Source organism: Cervus elaphus, chromosome 27 (assembly GCF_910594005.1).
Source record: "Cervus elaphus chromosome 27, mCerEla1.1, whole genome shotgun sequence".
Lineage (NCBI taxonomy): Eukaryota > Metazoa > Chordata > Mammalia > Artiodactyla > Cervidae > Cervus > Cervus elaphus.
Window position 1 is genome coordinate 36,370,114 of NC_057841.1, and position 12,279 is coordinate 36,382,392.

Sequence of the window (12,279 nt, forward strand, 5' to 3'; positions counted from 1 at the left end):
GGCAGAAGATCATTCCATCCTGTGGTTAGACCACATTTTGTTTGTCCACTCATCAGCTGGTGAACATGTGCATTGTTTCTCGGAAACTTGCTCAGTCGTGTCTGATCTTTGTGACCCCATGGACTGTAGCCTGCCAGGCTCCTCTGTCCACTGGATCCTCCAGGTCATTTCTCCAGTTCTCCAATGGGTTGGGTAGCCATTCCCTTCTCTAGGGGATCTTCCTGACCCAGGGATCCAACCTGGGTCTCACTGCATTGCAGGCAGATTCTTTTTTTTTTTTTTTTATTTCTCACAAGTTATATTTTCTTTTAGTGTTATTCAAGAAAATGAGGTTTAAGAATCAATGTCATCAGACTTTAGAAATCTCTTCTGAGACATTCATCTCCTTTCCCTTTTCTTCTTTTTTTTTTTTATTAGTTGGAGGCTAATTACTTCACAACATTTCAGTGGGTTTTGTCATACATTGATATGAATCAGCCATGGATTTACACGTATTCCCAATCCCGATCCCCCCTCCCACCTCCCTCTCCACCCGATTCCTCTGGGTCTTCCCAGTGCACCAGGCCGGAGCACTTGTCTCATGCATCCCACCTGGGCTGGTGATCTGTTTCACCATAGATAATATACATGCTGTTCTTTCAAAACATCCCACCCTCACCTTCTCCCACAGAGTTCAAAAGTCTGTTCTGTATTTCTGTGTCTCTTTTTCTGTTTTGCATATAGGGTTATCGTTACCATCTTTCTAAATTCCATATATATGTGTTAGTATGCTGTAATATTCTTTATCTTTCTGGCTTACTTCACTCTGTATAATGGGCTCCAGTTTCATCCATCTCATTAGAACTGATTCAAATGAATTCTTTTTGACGGCTGAGTAATATTCCATGGTGTATATGTACCACAGCTTCCTTATCCATTCATCTGCTGATGGGCATCTCGGTTGCTTCCATGTCCTGGCTATTATAAACAGTGCTGTGATGAACCACCACCTTTGGCCATTAGGAACAATTATAAGCATTCACATGCAAGTTTTGTGTGAACATGCCTCCATTTCTCTGTGTGAACGTGTTTTCCTCTCTCTTGGTTGGTATACACCTAGGAGTAGACTTGCTCAGTCATATGGTAACCCTGAGGAGCTGCCAGACTCTTTTTTCCAAACGGACTGCCCCTATGGGTCTTCCCTTGTGGTCCAGTGGTTTAGACTGCCCTCCCACGGGTTAGGGAACTAAGATGCCCCATTCCTTGTAGTGCAGCCAAAAAACCAAATGACCACACCATTATACATTCCCGCCAGCGTGTGGGGAGCATTTTCATTTTCACCCCTCTCCAGCACTTGTTATTATTTGACTTTTTAATTCTGGCTATCCCAGTGGGCAGGAACTGATATCTCATTGCAGCTTTTTTTTTTTTGTCCACGCTGTGCAGCTTATGGGATCTTTGTTCCCCAACCAGGGCTTGAACCTGGGCCTGGCTGTGAAAGCACAAAGTCCTCAGCACGGACTGCCAGGGTGTTCCCTCCTTGCTGTTTTGATTTGCATTTCCCTGGTGACTAATGAATTTGAATACCTCTTCATGCACTGATTGCCCATTTATATTAACTTTCTTGGAGAAATGTTTATTCATAGCCTTTGTCCATTTTTTGACTGGATTGTTTATGTTTCTATTATCGAATTAGAAGAATTCTTATATATTCTGTAAATCCTTTATCAGATCTATGACTTCCAAATATCTTCTTCTTTTCTCTGGTCTGTGTTTTTGCTTTCTTAATGGTGTCTTCTGAAACATAAACGTTTTTAATTTTGATAAAGTCCAATTCATCTGTCTTCTTTTTTGTTACTCATACTTTTGGTGTCATAGCTAAGAAACCATTGCCTAACCCAGGGACCTGGAAGTTTACACCTATGTATTCATCTGACAGTTACATGGTTTTAGCTCTTATGTTTAGTTCTTTGATCCATTGAGTTCTTTGTATATGATACGAGGTAAGGACTCAACTGCATTCATTTGCATATGGCTGTCCAGTTGTCCCACACCATTTGTTGAAAAGATTATTCTTTCCCCTGTTGATAGTTTTGCCACCTTTATTGAAAATTAGGTGAAGATACTTGGCGTATTTCTGGACTTGGTTCTGATCCTTTGTTCTGTATGCCTGTCCTTATGCTGGTAACAACACTGTCTGGATTACTTTTGGTTTGCAGTAAGTTTGAAATTATGGAGCATGAATTCTCCTGCTTTGTTCTTCTTGAAAAACATTTTGGCTGTTCTAGGCCCCTTGCAATTCCATGAGAATTTTAGAGTCCATTTGTCTTTCTATAAAGAAGTCAGCTAGGATACTGATAGGGATTGCATTGACTCTGAGATCAATTTTTAAAATTTTTGTTCCATGAGCATTTAGAAATCATTTTTAGAAAATGAAATGAGACTATGAAGCAGTTTTTAAACTTGGTCCCAACTTGTTTTAAATGATACAAAACTCAGCATGGAACTTTGTAATCTGGCTAGGATATAAAGTCCTAATGAGGGAGAAGGGTTAAATGTGGCTTTTGTGTCTTAAAAGTTAGGAAGAAGTTCCTCACTTAGCTGTCACTCAGTTTTAACTAACAGTATAAAATTTTGCTTACCCTTTTAGGTTCATAAATTTTGTGAAAAACTATGAGAATCCAAATCTGACCATTTCTTTTAAGGCTGAACGAAGCATTGAAGATGAACTAAACCGTGAAAGTAACAGTGACGTCTTCACTGTTCTGATCAGCTATGGCATCATGTTTTTATATATTTCCATAGCCTTGGGGCATATCAAAAGCTGTCACAGGCTTATGGTAAGTAGGGTATATATATGTGTGTGTGTGTGTGTGTGTGTGTGTGTGTGTGAGAGAGAGAAACGGCAGTATATAGCATGATGTCATGTTTTTGCCTCTATTTAATCCTAGTTCATTATGTTCAAAACTGCCTTAAATTGCCCTGTGCTTTTTTTATTTTTTGGCCATACAACTCGGCATGTGGCATTTGGGATCTTTGTTCCCTGACCAGGGGTTGAACCCATTCCCCCTGCAATGGAATCATGGAGTCCTAACTGGAAATTGTCTGTGTTTTAACTGTTTGTCACATTTTCTGCTTCCTGCCCTTGTTTTCTTTAGTTCCAAATTTTTATCTTCAACTTAAAATTTATTTCACCTAATTCTTTTTTTTTTTACCTAATTTGCCATCACTTAAGAATGCAGGGTCATGAAAATATGTGGCCTGGGAAGACCTAGACAACTTTTCATGTCTTCTCTCAAACTGGGAACTGTATGTTTAAATCTGGATGGGCAATAAGCTTCTAAAGAGGTGAAAGTGAGGACCTGTTAGGAGCAGGACAGAAAACACTGTAAATGACTATTTATGTCTGTGGCATCTCCAGGTGGATTCAAAGATCTCCCTGGGCATCGCTGGTGTCCTGATCGTGCTGAGCTCGGTGGCCTGCTCCTTGGGCATCTTCAGCTACATCGGGGTCCCCCTCACCCTCATTGTGATAGAAGTCATCCCGTTCCTCGTGCTGGCTGTGGGGGTGGACAACATCTTCATCCTGGTCCAGACCTACCAGGTACGTCTCAGAGCCTCACAGCGTCTGACCAGGTACCAGGCCCCACGTGCATGCATGCTGGCTGCACGCAGTACCTGTGAGCGTGACACGTGGAGGCTTCATTTCCATGCCTCTGAGTGCTTGTGTATTGGTGCTTGTTCTGGACCCTTTGAGACCAGGAAGTATAAGACCCTTCTCTTTGCTTGGTGGCATAGATTCAAAGTGAGAATTTGGTTTTAAATATGTGCAACATGCGTGCAAAAAGTGCTAATACACTTGTGGAAAATATTTTGGGCACAGCAGCTATTAAAATGATTCAACATAGTGTAGAAGAAGGAAGGACTTGAAAAAGTGCTATTAAAAGGCAAAAGGTCAACGTAGGACCCTGACGTAGAAGATGACGTCATTCCATTGGTTCTCCGACGGTCCCTCGTCCTGCAGGCGTTACATGGGTGGAGGCCCAGTGGCACCTAGGAGTGTTATTTAAAGGTTCAGCCACTTGCAGCCTGTGTTGCATGTATTTTCCTGATAACCTGATTCAGTCCTTCCTTTAGCCTCTCACCTGTTCCCTTGGCTCCGGGCTTCAGAAATACCCCGAATGCATCAACATGAGAAGTTTGGGGTCCTCACCACTTTGTTGTATAAGGTTTATAAACGACAAGTAGACGCTGCCAGTCATTTTTCTTTACCATCAGGCTAACACAAGGCAGCCAAGAAACAAAGAGGTGGCATTGTAATTGAGACATGTGAATGTTACATATTTCACTGTTTTTATTTTTAAGAGAGATGAACGTCTTCAAGGGGAAACCGTGGACCAACAGGTGGGCCGGGTCCTGGGAGAAGTGGCTCCCAGCATGTTCCTCTCATCCTTCGCAGAGACGGTAGCGTTTTTCTTAGGTAAGTACTCTTGGAACTCGGCCAGCCCTGCGGTGTGCTGAGCATGGGTGTGTCAGCATGCCCCTCTGCGTTCCTCCTTGGTTAAGCCGTATTCTGTAATTATAAAGTATCACAGTGGACCACGAAGAGAATGGGTGGCAGTAACTTGGGCACCATTAGCAAGCATCTTCTCTCACGTTCTTTCAGGGTGGTATTGATGTGGTTGGCTCAGATACCTAGGGCTCCTGCCCCTTCCCCTTTGGGGCAGCACTGGAGAGGGCTGGGACTTGAAATAGCAGCCTTGCACAGCCACGGGTGCTCCCAGCAGCAACTCCACAGTCACAGGCATTAGCCCTCGAGGTGTGTACCCCTGTTCCTGAGGGCAGTCTTCCCCCTCGGCACACTCACTTCACAGGGAAGCACCCTCGTGACTGAGCAGAGGGGGGTGTCGAATCTTCCGTCTGTACAAGGAGCCACGAGCTGGAACACGACCCAGCGTTCCTGTCTTTTTATGTGGAGAAATCCCCTACGCCCCTCCCTGCCCCATGTCTGGTGATAAGTAAGAGGACACTGGCCACGTCCTCTGCACAGGACACTGGCTAGGATTGCCCCGTAAGACCAGGGAAGACGCACGGTCTGTGGGTCGCAAATGGAAAAGTCTACAGGGGCCGCAGCACACCTTACAAGGGGCCGTGGGAGGGACGGCGCACGTATGGCCTTCGGACTCACACACCATTAGCACACGTCCTGCTCCACTTCCGCAAAGCAGTGCACTGTGGAGCCTGTGGCCCTGTGGTTCCTTCTGATAGATTCGGATGCAAAACAGTTACTTCCTTTCTTTCTGTGATAAGAAAACCAGTGCACATGTGTTGGTGACAGCAGCTGACCCTGGGCTTTAAGGTTGGAGTGCCTTTGTGAGGACAGGAGGAGTTGGGGTGGGGGGACCCCGTGGCTCCTGTTAATAAGAGGCCAGCCCAGTGCTGCCAGATTGTTTTCTTCTCAAGCAACATTGTGAATCTAGTTTTTTTTTTCCTCACTCAGGTGACACTGTGACCCTCATTGTTAAATATTGGCTCCTTATGTTTTTGAAAATGTTTTAAAATTCTGATATTGGAATTGGAAATGGCAACCCACTCCAGTATTCTTACCTGGAGAATCCCACGGACAGAGGAGCCTGGTGGGCTGCAGTCCATGAGGTTGCAAAGAGCCGGACACGACTGAGCGACTGAGCGTACACACAGCACACACACAAAATGGGTTGATGATACACGTGTGGCCCGTGGGCGGCCAGTGTTCAGTTTCTGAGTCTTAGTAGCCTAGAGGATGCTTACAGGCAGCACCCTCGTCTGATTGTAACTAAACCTAGAGACGGATTGGATGATATAAGAGCAGATAAGAAATACCATCCCTCGTGTGGACTGAATCACAGCAGATCCCATAAGCAATGACCTATGTTAATGGTTCTTAGAGGCTGATGTGCGTGCATTTGCGTGGAGAGAGGGTTAAATTACAGAGATGGGGCCCTAGAATTCTGAACAGTAGAATTAGGGTTGAATTTCCATCGCTTTGATAAATGGGATGGATCAGGTCCCTGGAATCTACGTTTTTAACTCCCAGGGTGGTTCTGGTGTGACACCCGCAGACAAAGTGCCTTTGGGAGGGGGAGGTGGGGGTCTCCTCCTGGACTTGGCTGCTCTGGGGCCGCATGTTCATCCATGCATGTGCGTGTGAGGCCCGCATGCCCTCGGCCGGGCAGGACGTGACCTCTGTCCTCTCCCCGCAGGAGGCCTGTCCGTGATGCCAGCCGTGCACACATTCTCTCTCTTTGCGGGCATGGCGGTCCTCATCGACTTCCTCCTGCAGATCACCTGCTTTGTGAGCCTCCTGGGCTTGGACATTAAGCGGCAAGAGGTAAGTGGTCATCAGGACTGCAGCCCATTTCCTTTGAGTCTGAAATCTGGGTGAGGCGGCCGGAGGGTGACCTCTGTCTCCTTTGGTCCCCTCAGAAGAACCAGCTAGACGTTCTCTGCTGTATCAAGGGGGCAGCAGACAACACGGGCGTCCAGGCCTCCGAGAGCTGCTTGTTCCACTTCTTCAGAAACTCCTACGCCCCGCTTCTGCTCAAGGACTGGATGCGGCCCCTCGTGGTACGAGCCTGTCTGTCGTGGTGTCCCCAAACAGACTTGTCACCTGCCTTCTGAGAAGTCACCTCGGGAAGGGTGCCGACAGCTGTTAAGTATACATATGAGAATGCTTGGGACTTCGCTGGTGGTCCAGTGGTTAGGACTCCGCTTCCACCGCAGGGGGCGTGGGTGCAGTCCCTGGTTGGGGAACTGAAATCCCTCATGCTGTGTGGTGTGGCCAAAAAAAAAAAAAAAACCATAGCAGATATGAACAAATATATAAAATATTTTTAGCAGTCAATATAAACAGGAGTTTTTGGGGTTTTTTAAAGAAATAATTACAGATTCATAGAAAGGAGCCTGCTGCCCTTTCACAGCTGCCTCCCGCGGTCTTACATAATTGTAGTTCAGGATCAAAACCGAGAGCTTGACGTTGGCACAGTGTGTGTGTCTAGTTCTCTGTCAGTTTCTCAGCTATTGCAGGTTTGTGTAAGCACCACGGCCGCCAAGATAGTAAATCTGTCTCATCACTCTTGTCCTCACCTTCAATGTCACACGCACGCACACACACACACACACACATACACACACACATACTGTCCCTTGTCCCCAGCAGCCGTGTAAGAGCGTTTCATAGTTTACATGCTGGATATACCCAATAGCAATCGTGTATCACATCTCTGCTAAAAGCATAAATTCATTCCAGTCATAGTAATATTCAGCGTTTATTGAATACTTAATATCTGGTACTGTGGTCAGTACAGGATGCTACGCTAAATTCTGGATTGATTATTCCTAGAGTTTTCTCATGTAATCCACAAAACTATCTGATGCTACAAGTTCTATTTTTCCTGTTTTATTGAGAAGGAGATAGAAGCTCAGAGAGGTTAAATGACTACCCCCAGAGTCACTCAGCTTGTCAGAGGCAGAACCGAGATTTGAACCAGGTGGTTTGGCTCTAGAGACCGTGACTTCAGCCACTGCCCCGGACTCCTTGTTTTCTTAGTATGTCATTTAAACTTGCTTTCCAGTTTAGGAAAGCCCTGTTTTGTGTGTTTAAGATCTGATTTGTGTTCTTTTTTTTTTTTATTTTTGGCTGCGCTGGGTCTGTATTTCTGCTCGAGGGCTTTCTCTCCTGGTGAGCAGAGGGCTGCCGTCTGGTTGTGGTGCATGGGTTTCTCATTGCAGCGGCTTCTCTTATTGCAGAATGCAGGCTCGGTAGTTGTGGGACATGGGCTTAGTTGCTCTGAGGCATGTGGGGGTCTTCCCGGGCCAGGGATGGAACCCACGTCCCCTGCACTGGCAGACAGATTTTTCACCACTGCACCACCGGAGAAGTCCCTGGTTCATGTTACCAGCTCACAACAGCTCTGGCTCTGTAACTCACTTCTCGTTCCAGGTAGCAGTCTTTGTGGGCGTGCTTTCGTTCAGTATCGCGGTCCTAAACAAAGTAGCAATCGGATTGGATCAGTCTCTTTCAATGCCGGATGTAAGATGCTTTCTCTCTTATTCTAACTTGTTTGGCCCACAGCGAATACATTTTCCCAAGCACACACGGTCGTTTCAGCCTCTGCTGGCTTCTGAACACAGGTGCTGGCGGGCTCTCCCATGTCCCAGGGATTGCCCCGGAGCTCTGCCCACTAACCTGGGCCTTCTGAGCCCTCAGGCCTTGGGCACCGCTCCAGAATGTGAGCAGCCGGGCTTGACCTTATGAGGTGCCCTCCTAAGGGTGGGACTGACCGGAGAAGCACCTGGGCCCAGGGTGGGGAGGGGTGCCGGCTGTGGAGGGACTCAGGAACCTGGGCTGGAGGCGTCTCGGCTCGCAGGACATTGACGCCGTGTCCCGTCGTGTGTTCTCTCTCTCTCTCTCAGGACTCCTACGTGACGGATTACTTCCAGTCCCTGAATCAGTACCTGCATGCAGGCCCACCTGTGTACTTCGTGCTGGAGGAGGGCCACGACTACACGTCCCTGAAGGGGCAGAACATGGTGTGTGGGGGTCTCGGCTGCAACAACGACTCTCTGGTGCAGCAGGTCTTCACGGCCGCCCAGCTGGATAGCTAGTGAGTACCCCGGCCGCGGACGGGCGCCTGGCCTGGCACCTCGGCCTCACGCCTCTCTCTAAAGATGGCTTCTCCTGGAAAATCTGTCTTGCAGAATGCAGGCTGAATTGACATGAGCAAAACCTCTCAAAGGGCTAATTAGACTGCCTCATATTCTTTTTTTTTTTTTGGTTTAAGCAACAACCATTTTATTTATTTTTTAATTCAGTTTTTCTTTTTAATTTTTTTTTTAACACCAAAAACATTTTGTATTGGGATATAGTCAATTAACAATGTGATAGTTTCAGAACAGTGAAGGGACTCAACTTACATGTACTTGTATCCATTCTCCCCCAAAACCCCATCCCATCCAGGTTGCCACATAACATTGAGCAGAGTTCCATGTGCTCTTCAGTACATCTTTGTTAGTTGTCCATTTTAAATATAGCAGGACCATCTTATATTCTGAAGCCTTTCCCATTAAGTACTGATGTGGTTTGTCTTCTGACTGGGTGGAATGAGAAGGTCTAGAAAAGGAAGTTCTGAATTTCAAGAAAAGGGACTGAAACTGGAGACTTCCTCCTCGTGGGGGCACCTGTAACCCTTTCTCTCCTGTTCTGTAGCACCCGGATAGGCTTTGCCCCATCGTCCTGGATCGACGATTACTTTGACTGGGTCAAGCCTCAATCATCTTGCTGTCGCATCTACAATAGCACGGAGCAGTTCTGCAATGCGTCGGGTACTTGACCCTTTTCTAGATCTTTTCCCTTTAAAAAAATTTTAAATTTATTGTTTAAAAATCATTTGCTTGTCACCTCCACTTCCACCTGTTTTTATCGGCCATCGCTGGGTCTCGTCCCCCTTGTCCTTGTCCCCTTTCTCTGTCGTCCACTCTGGAGATGCCCCATTGTCCTGTCTCCTGCCCCCCATGGGCCTGCAGGCTGAACCGGGTCAGGGGACTATGGTTTTCAGGTTTCTTATCTTTTCCCAGTGACACGGACAGCCTCTCTTAATTGTTATCTGGCTGTAGCTTGTCATGGGCCTGCCTGCCTTCTTTGGTTTATCACTATTGCCCTATGGTTTCATAAGTGTGTTGAGGTTGTCCTAGAATTCTTTTCATAAAACATGGAAGCCCTGTGCTCTGGTAATAACATACTGAGGTTGTCCTTAAAGCAGGAAACCTGCTTCGGGGAAGGAAATTTATACATCCTGTGTTAAGGGAAGATGGGACTTCTACTTTATTAGACTGCAAAGATCACGTGTTTGAAGTTTTTGGATAAGCAGATTTAGGAGAAGAACTCCTGCCATTTCTTTGTCATTATTTTAAAATGTTTTAATCTGGACACCCGTCCTTCTCACTCGGGCTCCTCCACCCGTTTGCACAGTGGTCAACCCTGCCTGTGTCCGCTGCCGGCCGCTGACTCCGGAGGGCAAGCAGAGACCTCAGGGTGCAGACTTCATGAGGTTCCTGCCCATGTTCCTCTCCGACAACCCGAACCCCAAGTGTGGCAAAGGGTAAGGGAGGCTGAGCCGTTGAGCTGCACGCCCGAGTCTCGTCATGTGCACTGGGAAGCTGGGGGGTGGAGGAGTGACTGGGTGGGCATGGTGGGCGGGAAGGTTCTCTTTTCTGCCATGTGCCACCCTGTGCCCACCCTTCTGTGAAAGCAGAGAAACCAAACCACCTTTGAAGAAAATTCCTCCTTCCTCATTCTCAGCTGATTGTGATTGGTCTAAGCATTCGGTCCCAGGCTTCCCTGTGTCCTGGTCCTCCTGGTGGCCCAAAGGACTCAGAGTCCTGTGCAGGCTGCCAGCAGGGTGGAGTGCGAGGAGGGATGTGGGCATTTCAGGACGTGAAAGGGTTTGTCCAGTTGTGTGTGAGGTATATGAGACCGCGGATCTGTTCTGGTGATGTTGCCTGGGATAAAGGTCTCGGTTTTCTGTCCCCACTGTGCTTCTTGTCAGCCTGTCTGTACATGAGCTCTTGGGCTGCCCCACTTCCCCATCCATCCAGGCAGCCAGTTACCATGGAAACACGCTCTCTGGCCCGGAAATAGCAGAGATGACTGAGGTCTGTCCCTGAAAACAAAGTAGGAATGAAGCTTGCATCTTGATCTCTTTGCAGACTGAACACTCAGCCTGCATAAACAAGTCAGAGTGAATGCAGCTCTTTGGAAGGCAACAGCCACCACTCACAGGGAGCTTCTTTTGAGCTTGAATCGTGCCTGGCACTACTTCGTTTATATACAGCCCTGTGAGGAGATGGTGGTGCACCCATTTGCAGATGACACTGCAGCCAAAATTTAGTAATTTTACCCCGGGGCTCCAGGATTGAGGACGATCTCATGGCTACCTGACTCCAGGGCCCCTGTCTCTTCCTGCCTCCTGTTGTAAAAAAACACATTGGATGGCAGAGCAGAGCCAGCTGCAGAAACAAGAGCAGCTGCGTGGAAAGAAACCAAAGCAGCAAAGGAAAGCCAGTGTGGGAAGGCACAAGCTAGACCTACCTCTTTCCCTTTCGAAGGCTTCCCTGTCCCTGAAGTTGACAGCTGGTCTGACTCCTGAGCCCAGGGTCAGGTGACCCCACTGAGCTTGGCTGCCCAGATCCTGCAGGTGTGGCCTCTGACACCGCTGTCTTGTCGCAGGGGACACGCTGCCTACAGTGCGGCCGTCAACATCCTGGACAATGGCACGATCGTGGGCGCCACGTACTTCATGACCTACCACACGGTGCTGCAGACCTCGGCCGACTTCATTGACGCCATGGAGAAGGCCCGCCTCATCGCCAGCAACATCACCAGAACCATGAACCAGCAAGGGGGTGATCACCGCGTGTTCCCATACAGGTAAAGTGTACATGAGGATGTCCTGGGGAGCGGCCCCACACGCCAGGGCTTCCTTGCTGGGGCTGGTGGGGGTATGGTGCTGACACTTGGCTTTTCTTCTGAGCCTGGCTCCATCCTGAGCTCGGGGGAAGCCTGTCGCTGGATATGGCGTCTGGGCAAGGAGAGCCGGATTGTGCAGCACCTGCCAAAGTCTCAACGCGGAGCTCACCCTGCAGAACAGCACCGGGGCGCGGGGGTGGGGGCGCCTGGGAAGCAGCTCCACAGGGAGGACCCAGCAAGGCGGGGCTCCCAATGCAGATTACTGGAGATGGCACCTTTATGGAGGTTTCTTGCTTTCATTTATTAATTTTTTTTTTCATTATAAAGAAAATATTGGGACTTCCTTGGCGCTCTGGTGGTTAAGATTTCACAATTCCATTGCAGGGGGCATGTGTTTGATTCTTGGTCAGGGAACTAAGATTCCACATGCCGGAGGGGTGTGGCCAAAAAAAATTAAGAAAATATTTTATGAAATACTGAATTTGGAAAATGTAGGAAAGTAGGAGAAACAAGTGATTTCCCCACCAACCTCCAGGGTCTCAGTTCAGCGAGCCTTGACTTTTTCGTGACAGAGGGCCAGCTTGTTGTCCTGGGGAAAGAGCTCTCAGAGTGGGTGTCCTGACCTCTAGGAGGAGCTGGTTAACTTTGCCAAAATAGCATTATCTCCTCAGGACCTGCACAGACCCTGTTTGGCTGGGGGTAATCCTCCAGATAGACCAGGACTTGTTTTCCCAAAGTACCATGAAATATTCTTTATAAATGAATGCCTACAAAACAGAATGGAGGCTTCCCTG

The 12,279-nt window shown here is 47.8% G+C and overlaps 1 protein-coding gene across 1 annotated transcript in view; it reads left to right on the forward strand.

The window, feature by feature from the left end:
* NPC1 (NPC intracellular cholesterol transporter 1) overlaps window positions 1-12,279 on the forward strand; it is a 43,675-nt gene that overhangs the window by 27,548 nt on the left and 3,848 nt on the right. Inside the window, exons 12-21 of the mRNA XM_043888827.1 lie at window positions 2,630-2,819; window positions 3,401-3,583; window positions 4,345-4,459; window positions 6,222-6,349; window positions 6,445-6,585; window positions 7,961-8,050; window positions 8,434-8,624; window positions 9,227-9,342; window positions 9,989-10,118; window positions 11,246-11,446. Of these exons, the coding sequence (XP_043744762.1) occupies window positions 2,630-2,819; window positions 3,401-3,583; window positions 4,345-4,459; window positions 6,222-6,349; window positions 6,445-6,585; window positions 7,961-8,050; window positions 8,434-8,624; window positions 9,227-9,342; window positions 9,989-10,118; window positions 11,246-11,446 (1,485 nt within the window). The remainder of the gene's footprint in view (window positions 1-2,629; window positions 2,820-3,400; window positions 3,584-4,344; window positions 4,460-6,221; window positions 6,350-6,444; window positions 6,586-7,960; window positions 8,051-8,433; window positions 8,625-9,226; window positions 9,343-9,988; window positions 10,119-11,245; window positions 11,447-12,279) is intronic.